Source organism: Balaenoptera physalus (genome assembly GCF_965194825.1).
Source record: "Balaenoptera physalus genome assembly, chromosome: 18".
NCBI lineage: Eukaryota > Metazoa > Chordata > Mammalia > Artiodactyla > Balaenopteridae > Balaenoptera > Balaenoptera physalus.
Window position 1 is genome coordinate 56215895 of NC_138899.1, and position 16630 is coordinate 56232524.

Below are 16630 nucleotides of genomic sequence, written 5' to 3' on the forward strand. Positions count from 1 at the left end.
AGGATATAGTCAGTTTACCTGTGGACTCAAGTAAACAATTCGAACACAGTCCCTGCCCACATATGAAGGAAATCAACAAAGTGACAAAGGGTGACCAAGAAAACTTACTTTAGATAAGGGAAGGCCTCTCAGAAAACATGACAGCTGCTTTGAGAACTCAATGATAAGGTGGCAGTCATGTAAAAGTCTGGGGCAGAATACTATCAGCAGAGGAAGTTGTAGGAGCAAACAAAGGCAAGGCAATAGGAGGAAGCACCATGGCCCTTAGAGGGCAGGGAGGAGGGAAGAAGTATGAAAAGTGGCTAAAGAAGGACTTACGGGGAACGTGTATTACCCTCAGGAAAAAAGATCAAGCTAGGTTCATCCTAAAAAACAAAAACCCTTTACCACTACTCCAATCATACAGGCAGACAAAATTATGAAAATCTGTCCTTGCTAAGTGCTTGACATACATACCTCATTTAATCCTCATGATAGAGCTATTAAAAAGCATTCAGGGACTTCCCTGGTGGTCCAGTGGGTAAGACTTCGCCCTCCCAATGCAGGGGGCCCGGTTCGATCCCTGGTCGGGGAGCTAGATCCAGCAGGCACGCCGCAACTAAGAGTTTGCATGCCGCAACTAAGATCCTGCATGCCTCAACTAAGACCCGGTGCAGCCAAAATAAACAAACAAATAAATAAATAAATGTGTTTTTTTAAAAAAAAGAATTCAGAAGACTTCAAAGTAAAACATTCTTGGGACGAATCTCCAAAGACAGTCCACAGAACAGATGCATGAGAATCATCTAAAGACATACACACACACACACACACACACACACACACACATACACACACACACACACACACTTCTGAGTCCTACACCAAAGACTCAAATTAGTTGGTCTTAAGTGAACCCAGGATTCTGCAATATTTACTGCCCAGATGACCAGAAATTAGTATAGTGACAAACAGACCTTTGTACCTCACCAGGCAGCTCTGATTGCACCTGTATGTACACAGTCCCACAATACCATATCTAGATTAAGTCAATGGGTTCACATCTGTATTCAGTAGATCCTACATAGGGAATCAGCAAGGTGTGTAATACATTTTTCAAATATTTCACAGATCTAAAGAAGATTTTTATCTTAATTCAAGCTTTTCTTTAAAAAAAAAAAAAAAACTTCCGTTATTTGTCACCCCAACTGTCACATACACCTCAATCCCTTCTACCATCCTTTCTCACTCCCTTCACAGCCAACCTTCCTCAAAGATTTGTCTATACTCCATTTCTTCATTTCCCACCCATTCTTTGACTCATTCTCGTCTATCTCATCTAATCCTGCCTGTACTATGCCACTAAATCTGTTCTAACTAAGGTCAAAGACCACACTGGGCTAAACCCAATTAAATTTCAGAACTTGTTTTGTTAGACTCATAAGTCTCATTCCTGGTTTTCCCCCAATGCTGCACTACTCTTCCTCAGCTTTCTCTGCCCCACTTCCTCTATCTCATGACTAAAACACTGGATGTCCTAAAGATTCCGTTGAAAAGCCTCTTTTCACTCCAGACTCTCCCTTTGGCAAACTCATCCATTTCCACGGTTTCAACTAACAAGTCAGAATATAAAGGTAAAAATCGCCTCTACTCAATTACCCTTGACAATTCCCTTAAATTCACCCTTTAAGTACATCTTACCACATTAACAGGCCACACTGGCAACCAATATATCATCTGAATAAACATAACTGAACCACTTATCCTTCTGACACTCAAGCACCAGATTAAGCAGGTAATTTATATTTAAAGGGTACATTGTATAAAAAGACACATTTTTTTTTTCTTACTTCCACTCCATTTCACCTCCATACTCCCTGGCTTGAAACACAGCAATGTCTAACCACTCTGTTTAAGGTAAAACTCAAAATCCTTAACATGATCTACAATGCCTTATATGGTCTGATACTTGCCATCCTCATCTCCCATCACATTTCACATTAAGCCCTCACACCTTCTTCCATTTCCCAAAGCATAATACCCTTTCTTTCCTGCTTTGGAGCATTTGCATAATGCTACTCCCTCAGCCTCCCATCACTTTCCATCCCTCTCTTTCTCCTAGCCAGTGCTTACCCATCCTTCAAATCCCACTTCAGTGTCATTTCCTTAGGGAAGCCTTTTCACTACAGCCGCCTTTCCACCTACTCTGTTAGTTGTCTCCCTGTTCTGCATATAACACTCAAACACACTTTTTACTTGTTCAATCAATGTCTATCTTTCCCACTAAGAGGTAGGCTTCATGAGGATCTTGTCTGATTTTTTCGTTGTTACATCCAAAGCATCTAAATATTGACCAAATCAAGTAACTTCAATCTCCTTACAGATGCTTTTTACTCTCTTACAATTTGCATATCCAAATACAAATTCAAATTTGCCTTTTTAAAAAATTATGGTAAAATTAACCATTGAAGTGTACAGTTTAGTAGTAACAAGTACATTCATATTGTTTTGCAACCAATCTGCAGAATTCATTTTATCTTGCAAAACTGAAACTCTGTATCCATTAAACGACTCCCTATTCCTCCTCTCCCCAGCCCCTGGCAATCAACATTCTATTGCTGTCTCTATGATTCTGACTACTCTAGTTACCACATGTAAGTGGAATCATGGCAGTATTTGTCTTTTTGTGACTGGTTTATTTCACTTCACATAATGTTCTCCAAGTTCATTCATGTTGTAGCATGTGTCGGAATTTCTCTCCTCTTTAAGGCTGAAAAATATTCCCATGTCAGTGTACGCCACATTTTGTTTATCCATTTATCCACTTATGGACACTTAGGTTACTTCCACCTTTTCGCTACTGTAAATAATGCTACTAAGAACATGGGTGTACAGCATCTCTTTGAGACTGCTTTTAACTCTTTGGGGTATATAGCTAGAAATAGAATTGCTGGATCATTTGGTAATTCTATTTCTAATTTTCCAAAGAACCACCAAACTGTTTTCCATAGTGGTTGTACCATTTTACATTCCTATGAACAGAACACAAGGGCTCTAATTTCCTCAAATCCTCACCAACTCTTGTTATTTGGCTTTTTGTTTTGGGGGTTTTTTTGATAGTAGCTATCCTAATGAGTGTGAGGTGGCAGATTTGCTTTTATATAAACTTTATGTGCTTTCTTTTTCCTACAAACTTGTAAAAAGCCCTCTTAAAATATGCTCCATGAACTAGCAAAAGGCACTTCTAGAAGGTATTGAAAATAGAAAAGAAGAAACAGTCTTTCAAAGCAGGATTTAAGAGACAATAAAATTGTGGTTCAGGGGACTTCCCTGGTGGCGCAGTGGTTAAGAATCCACCTGTCAATGCAGGGGACATGGGTTTGATCCCTCGTCCAGGCAGATCCCACATGCCGCGGAGCAACTAAGCCCGTGCACCACAACTACTGAGTCAGCACTCTAGAGCCCGCGAGCCACAACTACTAAGCTCGCGTGCTGCAACTACTGAAGCCCGCATTCCTAGAGCCCGTGCTCCGCAACAAGAGAAGCTACTGCAATGAGAAGCCCGTGCACCGCAACAGAGTAGCCCCCACTCGCCGCAACTAGAGAAAGCCCACGCACAGCAATGAAGACCTAACGCAGCCAAAAAAATAACTCAGTTAATTAAAAAAAAATTGTGGTTCATGTGAAAGGGCAAAAAGAACAAGGAGAATAAATAATGAAAAGGCATTCCCACTCATATCTGAAATTTCCTGATGCCAACTGCCTGCATGAAGTTTTGAATTCCTTAAGCCTATGTTCGGCCTTCCATCAGGATGCTTCCCCTCCCCCTACCTGCCACCTGTTTTCTGGGACAGACCCTTCCCATCATACTCTTCCTTTCCACTTCAGCTCTGTGACTGGGTCAGTGCCTGCCCTACTCAGGGGATGACTCAGTGGCAGGGCCCCATCCTTCCCAGGTAATAGGGTCACTGGGTCCCTTGGCATAGGAGGTATCAGTGATAAGCACAGATGTTAGGAAAGCTGGGGCAAAACAAATCCCATTACAACCTTGAAAACTTGAATTAAGTGTTTAATTAAATCTGGAAACAGATAAAAAGCTTCACACAAAGCAATATATCAACACATCCTAAATCAGAAATGTATCCTGATCTTGGGATTTTGAACCTAAAAGAAACTTTAAATTAAAAGATTAAATTACAAGTAAAGATTTAAGACTATCTAGAAGACCCTCTGGATCTAGAAGTCACTAAGTACCTCCCTAGACATCTAAAATAAGGCAAAAAAGAGGTTCAAATCAAAGGTATTTATTTAATAGTGAATAGTTTGCATTCTAAAATAAAAGACCTATTAAGATTTGTAAACACACACCCAACAGACACGCAAAACTCATGAGACAGTTGTTATTGTTATTATCAAAATTCACGTCATCTATGCTGGAATTATTTTTCAAAGAACAAAATGTTTTATACTTACAGTTATGAAAATGAACCCATGCTTAGAAAGTAAAAGGGAACACTAACTACCATTAATCCTAAAAGAATCACCATTCTAGCATTAAAAAGGCAGATACCACGTGATAACAAAGTTTAAGTGCAGGCTAAATATTAAACTAAAAATTTCTTCATATAAGTTCATTCCATAGTTTTAAAAATGATATGATAATTAAACCATTAAAGAAGGTTAGAAAACAGAAATATACCTCTAATTTTATTGGCTCTTCACCCCAATACTTAGGAAAGGAGCAAATAGACCATGAAGTATTTTGAAAGTTATTTTCCTTAAACAGTATCTCAATAATACTGTTTTTTATATGGCAATGTACCTTGCAGACCTAGATAAGCATTTGCATTTTCACCATTAATAGTCTACTTCAAATCACACAGTATACATCAACTGTGGAATATAAGATATAAATGTAGGAAAAAATAGTTCAGAAAAGTCACAATCTCATCTACTTACTTTGAAAAGGTTAAACAAAACCTAATATTGAAAGTCTATTATCATGTTTGTCATGCTACACTTTTGAGAAAAATAACTCAGAGAAATATTTGAATATTTTAAATCATTAACATTATATTTGAAAATCTCTCCATGACCAAAACATAAGGTCCCTAAAGTGAAGGGGGTAGGGGTTCAGTAGATGCGTCAATTCGTTCTCTTCCTCATCCTGGATATCACATTCAGAAAGGATGCATGACTGTGATCTCAGAATGAGGCTTCAGCCCACTTCTGCTTTACCGCTAACACAAACTTCCAGCGCTAAATGGCGACCCCACCCCTCCAGGCTCCTCAGGGAAAACAAGCGTGTAAGCCATTTACAACATTAGGCTGTAAGCAGCTCATCTGCTGGGAAAGTTTTATTCTGCAGAGTTCTAGACAGAACCATTTCCTGAGTTGCAGAGAGCAAACAATTTTTTCACACCCACCATTTCATTTTGATTCAAGCTAGTTTACCAGTTTAATTTGTGAGCAGACTGCCCTTCTAAATAAATAACCTATAATTAAAGCCAAGTTATTTACATAAATACAAGGCAATTGTATGAAGGCAATTCTTCAAAGCATGGCGAATTTCTAACAATAAAATCCTACTCTATAAAAATGGGAAGGGAAAGCCACTTTCACTTAGGAGGGAAAAAATGATGGGGTACACTTTCACATATTTTTCTCTTTTTTAAATATTCATCTACGTTTTCTTCAAAACAAGTTTTTTTAAATTATTATTTATTTATTTATTTATTTTTGGCTGCATTGCATCTTCGTTGCTGCACGCAGGCTTGCTCTAGTTGCGGTGAGTGTGAGCTACTCTTTGTTGTGGTGCACTGGCTTCTCATTGCAGTGGCTCCTCTTGTTGTGGAGCACAGGCTCTAGGGCTGGGGGCTTCAGTAGTTGCGGCATGCGGGCTCAGTAGTTGTGGCTTGCAGGCTCTAGAGCACAGGCTCAGTAGTTGTGGTGCACGGGCTTAGTTGCTCCACAGCACGTGGGATCTTCCAGGACCAGGGCTTGAACCCATGTCTCCTGCATTGGCTGGCGATTCTTAACCACTGAGCCACCAGGGAAGTCCTCACTTATTTTTCAAGAAATGTAACTCTCAAGGATATATGTATAAAACAGGATAAAAAATACAATACAAGAAAAAAAATACCACCTTACAACAGGCATACATGCCACCATGTTTTAAAAAACACACTCTTTGATATGAAATTTCTAGAGAAAGAAGTATGCCATCTAAAAGGCATTCCTGAATTTCTTTGCAACATTTTAAAGCTACTGATTTCATTTAAATTCCGTTTATTTAAAAGCCCCAGAAAAAGTTCAAAAAACAAACTAATTTCAACTTTCTATTTAATGAGCATAACCACATATACCAATATGGAAGAACCATAATCAGTTCTATAATAGTTAATTTCAAGCGGATCAAGTTTTATTATAATTTTTGAGGATTTTAGTTCTAAGTTATATTGTCCACAGGGTGGCAGTCTCACAGTCTTAATTTTGTCTCTGAATTCAAGGTACAATTTCAGTGTTCAAAAAGAAAAAAGACACACACACACACAGGTGGGCAATAATAATTTACTGTCTGACCAACAATCGCAAAAATTGTCTGCCCTTTCCAAAAAAAATCTATGCTTCGTAACTTCCCTATTTCTTTGAGGAGTATTTACTCCTGACATCTTAAATTTTTCCTTCAATGCACCTCTTCTATCTAATCCTTTATATTCTTTTGCCACCACCCTATTTAGGGAGACACTAGAGGCAAGGAGAGTTGTTAGATTATTACTGTACTACAAAAGACCCCCCAACCCTGGTCAGTGTGGACACCACAGACACAACCCTTCCATCCCCCAGTTCATCCTGCACACTACTGCCAAATTAATTTCATTAAAACTTACCATATTACCAGAAATTCCTTCTTTTAGCTAAGTAAACTCCTTACTCCAAAATTCAAGGACCTTCACAATCAGAACCTTCCAAAATCTCCTATCTAAGTGCTCTGCATGAGTCAAGGGGATTTAGGAAATAAACTTCACTTTGAATATACCTTGCAACTCCCTGGTTTTCATTCATTCATTCATTCATTCATTCAAATATTTTCTGAATGCTCACCAAGTGCCAAGCACTGCTCCAAGTGCTGATGATACAGAACAGGGGAAAAGTCAAAGTCCCTGCTCCAAAGATATTCTCCTGACAGGACAGTCTCGGGTTGAGAGCTATTAGGGTAAGGGGGATAAACCCCCAGGTACTTCCAGCTCTCTGCCGGTAAGGGATACAGCTCTTCCCAAGTATGAGCCATCAGAAGCACACTAGGGGTTGGGGGGATGATAAAAAGACATCAGAGGAGATCTGCCAGCCCTGACATTGTCTGCTACAGACCGTAGACTATTCTTGCACTCTTACACTATACTACTATACTACTACTACTACTGGTCCATTCCTATACTATTTGTACTCTCAGCTCAGCCAAAATGTGCTAGCAACTGTTTAGGGACCTCTGCTCCTGCTTGCTTCCTTCTTATAGCCTTATCTCCCGCTCAATCATCTCCACCAGCAAAGCATAACCAGCCTTCCAAGCCAATCTCAAATGCTGCCTCCTAGAGGCCTTTCCCCATTCTCTTCGCACAAACCCAGACGTGACATTTTAGAGACCCTCAAACCTGTGTAACCCTTGGCTTAGTCTCCTCTGAGCATTTATCACACTATGCACTGTATCATAATTATCTGTATACTTCAACCTCCTTCGTCTGTTATTTACTGAGCTCTTGCTATATTCCTGGACTATCTAGGAGCTAGAGGTGCAGTGTTAAATCATTCCATTATTATTTTTAAATATTTAATATACAAATGATAAACGTAAAATGTAGACAAAATATTCTATATCTTTTGATTGCCTCGATCTTTTTTTAACAGTTTTGCTGAGATATAATTTACATACCATGAAGTTCACCCACACACAGAGTAGAATTCAATGTTTTTTAGTATATTTACAGAGTTGTGCAACAATCATCATAATGTAATTTTAGGACATTTTAATCACCTTAAAAAGAAACCTTGGGCTTCCCTGGTGGCGCAGTGGTCGAGAATCTGCCTGCCAATGCACGGGACACGGGTTCGTGCCCTGGTCTGGGAAGATCCCACATGCCACGGAGCAACTAGGCCCGTGAGCCACAATTGCTGAGCCTGCGCGTCTGGAGCCTGTGCTCCGCAACAAGAGAGGCCGCGATAGTGACAGGTCCGCGCACCGCGATGAAGAGTGGCCCCCACTTGCCGCAACTAGAGAAAGCCCTTGCACAGAAACGAAGACCCAACACAGCCATAAATAAATAAATAAATAAAATTAAAAAAAAAAAAAAAAAAAGAAACCTTGTACCTACATTAGCAATCACTTCCCATCCCCCGTGTCGTCCTCCCCCACCCCAGCCAATCCTAGGCAACCATAATCTATCCTCTTTCTCTACAGATTTGTCTATTCTGGGCATTTCATATAAATGGAATCATACAAAATGTGGTCTTTTGAACCTGGCTTCTTTTGTTTAGCATAATGTTCTTGAGATTGATCCACGCTGTGGTATATATATATCAGTACTTCATCCCTTTTTATTGCCAGATAATATTTGATTGTATGGATACACCGCATTCTATTCATTCATTCCTCAGTTGACAGACATTAGGGTTGTTTCCACTTTCTGCTTATGAATGCTGCTATAAACAATTGTGTACAAGTTCTTGTGTGGACATGTTTTAATTTGTCTTGGGTATATACCTAGGAGTGGAACTGCTGGGTCACATGGCAACTCTATATTTAAGATTTTGAGGGAAGTGCCAAACAGTTTCCCAAAGTAGCTGCACCATTTTACATTTCCCCCAGCAACCTATGATGGTACCAACTTCTTCATTACTGTTTGACTCTTACAGAACAAGAGTGATCTCACTACACAGTATCCTTACCCTCATGGAACTTATATTCTAGTAGAATAAGACAAGAAATAAACAGGAACAAACATGTTTATTTCAGATAAGAAAAAGAAGAAAATAAAACAGCATAAAGTAACCAGACAGTAAACAGAAAAGGGAGTCTCTAGTGAGGGTACACAGAAAGGCCTCTCTGATAAGGTAACGTTGACAGGAGTGAGATGTGCAGAGCTGGAGGGGGAATACTGCAGGCAGTGGAAACAGCAAGACATAAGACTGAGAAAAGAACCAGTATGGCACATTCAAGGAACAAAAAGCAAGAAGTCAGTGCAGCTAAAGTACAATGAAGAGGGAGAGGAGGGAGGAGGTGGCATTGGGGAGCCAAGCAGAGGCTAGACAATGTTAGGCTCAGAGACCACGGTAAAGTCTTTGGATTTTAAAATGCCATCGTCATTTTCCCATCCCTTGTATTTCTTTACGTACAGGTGTTCATCTATGCAAACGTTTACTGAACTGTCGTACATCTTCTAGCTGCACCTAATAGTAACAAATAGTAAAGAGACTATTTGCGTAATCCACACCACTCATTTAGTATCACTTTATTTTGTGGCTCAAGAGAGAACACATAAAACGCCTACCAATGGCGTTTTGGAAGCAAGGCACAAGCGTATGAATGAATCCTTACAAACTTATCACCTAGTCCTGACCAATTTAAGGTGTATGCTTCACCAACAGTAACTAGCAGCTCTGTCTTAGACGATTTCCAGCAAGAATATCGTTGCAGATCATTCTCATAATCTAAACCTAGATTTCATTCTTTTAAATGTTAATTGATTTTCTCCACTCCATTGGTTAAAAATTAATATCTAATTGCTAAACACAAAACCCATGGGCACAAAATAGTCTACATGTTTCTATATTGTTTGACTCATAAAAAAAAAAAACAAGAATTTTTCACATATTATGCTATATTTAGTTTCTTCAAAGAGACGAAAAATGTTTTAAAAAGTCTAGTGACATAAATGCCATAAAACAACTTGTTACCTCGTCAGAATTTATCCAGTTAAAATTCCCTTTTTACTATCCCAACTTGATCCCCAGGGCTCTCCCTCCAGGCACTGTGTGCTCCCACCCAGCCAGGCTACTAGCCAGCCTCACACTTGTTGCCCCAACCTCAGCTTTCTGATACACATTCCCCACCAGGAGAAATCCAACCCGTTCTTCAAGGTCCAGGGCAAACACTCTCCCTTCCTTGTCTGGTCTCTAGTCCTCTTCCCTGAGTAGAAGTGACTTCTCACCTATGTGCTCTTGAAGGAATTCTGCAACTCAGATGCTGCCCTAGCCAATTGTGCCTGGTACACAACAATATATGTCTATGTCTTGGACAGAGATATTATCACCAAACTACTCCTCTCAGCATACCCTCAAATATATATAAAGCTATTTGAAATTATACCGGGTGCTCAGTTGAAAATCACATCCATTTTAGCACAATTTGATACCAAGTCGTCAGAAAATGCGAGGTCAAGATTGAAGCTCTTCTGAAGGCAATTAAGGCAGAAGGATCTTTCCTTCCTTCCAAACTCAGGCCTAATTCTTTAGTAAATGGTTTCTGAACAATGACACAATCCTCTATTTAAATGAAACTTTTCCACTCTTACTAACGACACAAGAATTGCTCAACAATTCTTTTAGCTCTCAATTTGTGAGTGGTATGTATTATCAAGAATTTTTGGCTTTAAACCCAGAGCACAGAGAAGGTGAAAGATCTACCACAAGGTCAAACAGCTAATCAAAAGGGCCAAAATATGACTCCATTCAGGATTCTCTCCACAACCTCCTAACATGAAGAACCTGAACATCAGTTAACTTCCAAGAGTATCTGATGATGCTTGGTGTAGAGAAAACGTTCAAATATTTGAACTAATGAAGATGATCTAAAACACTTTTAGTTGTGGAAGTTTATTTACAATGTGAACGTAATTCATCCTTAATCATACCGTCCACATTAACAGATTATTTCTAAATTCACTGTGCAGTTAAAACTATCAAGCACAGTTTGGGAAGGCACATACTAACAACGAATTCTTCTGCTCTCCGTAATGGCACTGACCAGAGACCCGTCCACAAGAGCCACTTTTTCCTTCTTCATTTGTTCCCGGAGGCCCAACAGACTAAACATTAGAGCTCACCCCATTTTCTAATTTCAGCTTGCATTTAAGATAACGCTTTTGTTTCATTTACAGCTCACATGCTGCTGACACAGCTGCCCCTTCTTTGTAATAAACACAGGGCTTCTATATTTAAAAATACAGTGAAACTTTGTTATAACATCCCCTCCCCAGTCTCGGGCCAATTTTCTCTCTTCCGAGCCCCACCTCCACCCCAGGATTTTCTATCCGCGGCGCTCAAAACGTTAGACGCTCTTGGAAAGTCACATTTCTTCTTTAAAGACATCTCATCCTAGTGGTATTTTTCTTCTCCACAGCGTGTGTGTATTTTGGCTGGGGGGGCGGGGGGGGGCAAGGCGTGGGCGGAGAACGGGACGGACGCCCTTCCCCAGAGGCCTTCCCGAGCAGAAACACTCAAGTCTGTGGCTCCGGAGTCTGGGGTACTTTCTGAGAACTACGGCCGGCGCCCCCGATGTCAAGTTGGGATGACCTCGCAGGCCGGCCTCGGGGCGGGGCTCGGGCGCCGCGGGAGCCCGGGGTGGACACGCGGCCAATCGGGCTGCCGCGGGCAGCTGCGCGGTCGGGAGAGCGCACCCGCGGGCACCGAGGATCTCCGGACCGCCCCCGGCGCCTCCCCGCGCCCCCCCTCCCCCGCCAGGGGGCTGCTTTGTGTCGGGGGTGTTTCTAGTCAACACCCGGCCGAGACAACAGGGCTCCAAGCCGGGCGCGGGCTCCCGGGCGCCGAGGGCAGGGGGCAACACGCCCCGCTTCGCTTGGGACCGTCAGAAGGGGCCGGCCAAGGAGGAGGGTGTGGGCCCGAGGGGAGCATTGAGGGCAGATAAGCCGAGGCCAGAGTTAATCATCACCTCCCGAGCGCTTCGAAAGGGACGGCCGGGGGCCGGAGGGCGGCCCCAGGGAAAGTGAAACTCCTTCCCCGCCGCTCAGCCCCGCAGGAGCAGAGGAACCCCGAATGCACTCACTCCTCCAGCCCGCCCGGCGCGGCACTCGTGTCTCCCAAAGCCGCAGCCCAGTTCACGGCGTCACTAACAACTACTCTAACGCGCGTTTTCCACGAAATCACCTGGGGTAGGGGGCGGAAAAAAGAGCCAAAGCCACTGGAAATAAAAATGAGTTAGTCCCCCCTGTCCATTTCTAAAAATGGTTACAGCGTTCCCATACCGGGAGTCGAACCCGGGCCGCCTGGGTGAAAACCAGGAATCCTAACCGCTAGACCATATGGGAAGTGCTGCTGAGATGGCTGCGGTGACTCACCTGACAAGCGCAAACGCCGCCGCTTCCCCAGCTCCACCGCCCACAGCCACTCCAGCCGCCGCCGCCTCTGCGCCACCCGAGTCGCTACCGCCGCTGCCCACGCGCTCGCGAGCCAGGGAACGCGCCCGACCCGAGCGCGCGGGCGTCCGGGGGGCGGGGCTGGGTCGCTCCGCCGCCTCAGGAAAGTTCTGAGGCCAAGCCAAGAGACTCTCGGCTCCGAAACCAGCTGTTTCACCTCTTTTTTTTTTAACTCCGCCAACGGCCCCCAGCCTACAGGTCCGGGCTGCTCTGCTGGTCAAAGTGCGTGCGGACTAGTTGGCAAAGTTGAGGGCGGCGACGTCTCTGGGAACAGCTGTTTGCATTCGGGGCGGAGGCGGCGCGCGAGCTCCTCGGCCACGAGCCAGCGAGCCTAGAAGAAGGGTGGAGGTTCTGGATCTCAGGGAAAAAGAGAGAAGGCGGGATGACGCGGGGACGTGAGGCTTGAGCTTCTCGTCCCTCAGCTCAGGTCCCGTCGCGCTTTCGCCCCTTCTCGGTGACCTCAACCCGTTTATAGCAACCCCACCTCTCCGGAGCCGGGAGTACCGCCCCTGGAGGGGGAGGGGAAGGAGAGGAAATTTCGAACGCGGATTGAGTCGTCTGGGCACCCGTAGTTGGGAACCGTGGAACACTGGTCCTGGGGAAGAAGGGAGGTGTCCGGGCTCGGAGGCTGCGGTGGGCCTCGCAGTGAGCTGGGCTCCGACTCGCCCCGCGTGGGGAACGCGAGCCTCAGCCGGGCCCGGAGCGACCCGCGGAGCGGCTGGTCCTGTCATGTGAGTCGGGTCTCAGGCTCTAAACAACGAGGTCTTGTTTCTCCGGGCGGCCCTTTCCCCCTCCGGGTCTCTCGCTCCGCCACCACCCCTCTCCCCCCGCCCTCGGCCGGGGGGCGTGACGGACGCTCCTTTAACTCGCTCGGGGCCGGCAGCGGACAGGCGGGGCCGGTTTTCTGGGCGGGGTGGGGATGCTACCCCGCGGAGCGCCCTGGGGGCCTGGAGCACGGGCTCTGGGAGGGAGGCTGGCGGCCCCTGGAGGTGGACGGCCGCCGCAAAGCGACGGAGCGCTCCCGCCACCTACACGGTCGGGGGCCGCGAGCATCCTTCTGGTTTCCGTAGCGCTTGAACCGTGGGGTATTGTGAAATTGTAGGGTTGGGCTGTGGCCACCGCTGCCTCCTCTGCCTACTAGAAGCGGCCAGCCTTGGTTAGCCTATGAATTTATTCTTTATTTTTTGGTCTTGCCGGCCGAGAGATCCTTTGGTTTTTCCAACTCTCTTTTGCCATGAGGCTCAAGAACAAACTGTATTAACTGATAGTCTCAGAGGAACCACAGTCTCTCACCAGAGGTGTCTTATGCTTTGTTCTTTGGGTAGAAATAACTTGATTTAAAGTGAACTTTATGAGTTTCTTCATGTTTCAATTAACAGTAATCTACAAAAATGCCAGGAAGGAATGGAAAGAATAGATAATCTTCTCCAAGATGTTCCTTATTTCTTCACACCGATGACAGTGAGGCATTTTTTTAAAAAGCTATTTTGTTTAAGGGCGTTTTAAATCTGGTGCGGACTTTTTCCACTCTACTGGCAACAGAATTTCAGTTGACTGATTTCCGTCAGTTAAATAATAAAGCAGGGTGCTGTGTGTAACAAGTCAAGATTCAGTAGCAGAGGCTTATATTTCAGACTCTTTAAGAAGTTGTAAATCATGCAAAAATTTACCTTTTTAAATTGTAAATAAACTTAAACTTGTTTTTGCTTTTCCAGGGCGGACTACTGGAAGTCCCAACCAAAGAAATTCTGTGATTACTGCAAGTGCTGGATAGCGGACAATAGGCCTGTATGATAATTCCTGTATTAAAGATTCTCATAATGTTGTATTCATGTGAAATGTTCCTTTTTGATCTAAACTCGGAGCTTACAAAACACTTTCATATACATTGCTCTTGATTTTTCAAAACATCGAACAATTTTTGTTGTCTTTTCATTCCTTGTAGGAAAGCTGTGAGCCTTCTTCTTTTTCATCAGCCCAAATTTGATTATGTACTAAGCCAAATTATTTCTCTATGGCCCTTCAGTCACATTCAGGAACTGGACATTGCGTGGGTAATCGCATTAATGTTTATGAAACACCTACGTTATGATGGTGCTGTTTGTAATGTTGTCATATACAAAGAAAAGTAAAAGCACAAAACCCTTAATATGTAGAAAGAAACGACATTATTGTACTTTTTCTTGTATGTTTTCTGCTCTAGAGATAGTTAAATATGTTTGATGCAGAGCTTTATATCTCTAAATGCTTAAATTTGAAAGAACATCGTTACCTTTGTCATGGAATATGAAAATAGGAACCTTTAAGCACATTATTACTGTATGTCTTAGTCCAAATTCAGCTTTTAAGACGTGAAACAAAAAGCACCATTGATTTTTGTTTTTTTCCCCCATCTCATGCATGTCATACTCTATGTACATAGTACATAAGCGGTAGGGTATCTTTTAAATGTATATTCATATCCTTATTACTTGGTAGAGTGGGATGCACAGAAGAATAGTAGCCCCATCTTTAACAGTGTTATGTTTCTTTGATAGACATTTATTACTATTATCTGCAAAGAGTTTAAGGATTTTTTCTTTTCAGTTTTGTCTTGCTTTTTTTCTGTCTTTTTGAATAGTTGCTAAAGTTCTTGACTATTTTGTTTGACTTAGCCATCCTTACAAAAAAAAAAAAAAAAATGCCACAAATTTTAAAAGCTACACAAATCACTGAGAGTCTCTCCCTGGAAGTATCCAAGCAATTCAGTGAAGTTTTTGAGTTATCTAGAGCAGGGGTCCCCAACCCCCAGGCCTCTATGGTACTGGTCCATGGCCTGTTAGGAACCAGGCTCCACAGCAGGAGGTGAGTGGCGGGGGAGCGAGCGAAGCTTCATCTGTATTTACAGCCGCTCCCCATTGCTCACATTACCGCCTGAACCAACACCACCCACCCCCACCCCAGGGAAAAATTGTCTTCCACGAAACTGGTCCCTGGTGCCAAAAAGTTTGGGGACCGCCGATCTAGAGTAAATAATTCCCTCTGGGATAGTGTTTCTTCTTCTTCTTCTTCTTGAACTGCTGATATACGTTGATTTAATCTTTAACTAGAAACAAAATTAATTTGTTTTTGAACAGGCCTTAAATATTCTTTGTGTAGTATAACCAACTTTAGGAAACGAACATGAAAAATAGAGGATGGATATTTGCTTTATGAAGTCACACTTCAAAGAGGAATTCACAGCAGTACTTTAGAATAATCAGCAAATGTGTTAGATAAGAATTGATTGACAAAACTTATTTTGAAAAGTTAACCAGAAATTTCTTATTGTATACAACAACACATTTGTAATTTAGGGAGCATTCTGGCTGTTAAATAGGTAATAGCATTCACTCACCGACTCTGTCCCCATCCATCCATTTACCATCATTCCTCATAGGTTACCACTTTTTAAATTTTCTTGTCTTTCCGTCCATTGTTTCTATAGGCATATAGATATAGGTTCTGATTCCAGCATGCATAGAAGGTAGCATGCTGTTTACACTGTTGTGCATCACAGTTGGTTTTTTTTAAAAATTGGACACCATATCCTGGAGCTCTTTCATCATCAGTATATAAGGAGCTTCTTTGTTCTCTATTACAGCAGCCTAATTTTGACAGATAGTGCCAAATTGCCCTGCAAAGAAGTTTTACATTTTGTACCATTACCACATAGTAATAGTATTTGTTTAAAACTTAGGAGGAATTTTTTAACATCTACTTTTCTCGCAATTTGGCGGAATAAGGTTCTAAGAATCATTGTTTATTCTCTGTGTCTTTTACCTACTGTGGCAAGTAGAGCAGTACAAATTCTAGAGACTCGCCGGTTTTGACATTTTATGTTGAGAGGTGTTTCTTGAAGTTAAGATTTTTTTCCACTCCTCCTCTGGCTTCATGTCTTGTTTGAGTCCTCTTTACAATCATATTCACTAGATTAGTCATCAAGGGTACCTTGTATATTTCTCTATTAATATGGTCATCATAGTTTATTTTAAGCACCAAAGGAAACCTAGTCAGAGGGCATAATAATAAATAATGTGGTTTAGTTCCTTAGCATCATTTGATAAAAAGGACCAATTTGCATTAGAATTATTTTTATCTTTTCTGCCAATTGTAATTCAATTTTGTTATGTTCCATATCTTTATTTACTGTTACTTTGCTGTGAACATTATGATGTGTAGTTTTCCTTTGTATTTTCTTTTTT

At 42.4% G+C, this 16630-nt stretch overlaps 2 protein-coding genes across 3 annotated transcripts in view; one reads left to right on the plus strand and one right to left on the minus strand.

Moving 5' to 3' along the window:
* The window catches only part of ELF1 (E74 like ETS transcription factor 1), a 104740-nt gene extending 92272 nt beyond the window's left edge, over nt 1-12468 (minus strand). The window contains exon 1 of the mRNA XM_082435831.1: nt 12330-12468. The gene's annotated coding sequence lies outside the window, so the exon portion shown is untranslated. The remainder of the gene's footprint in view (nt 1-12329) is intronic.
* A 534-nt stretch (nt 12469-13002) lies between these two features.
* Nucleotides 13003-16630, plus strand: part of WBP4 (WW domain binding protein 4) — a 40106-nt gene continuing 36478 nt past the window's right edge. The window contains exons 1-2 of one of the 2 annotated variants that reach the window (XM_082435848.1): nt 13003-13138; nt 14123-14195. In XM_082435848.1, the coding sequence (XP_082291974.1) occupies nt 13137-13138; nt 14123-14195 (75 nt within the window). In that variant the 5' untranslated portion in view covers nt 13003-13136. Of the gene's footprint in view, nt 13139-13349; nt 13564-14122; nt 14196-16630 lie in introns of those variants that run through there. The other variant, XM_082435849.1, reaches the window with a different exon arrangement.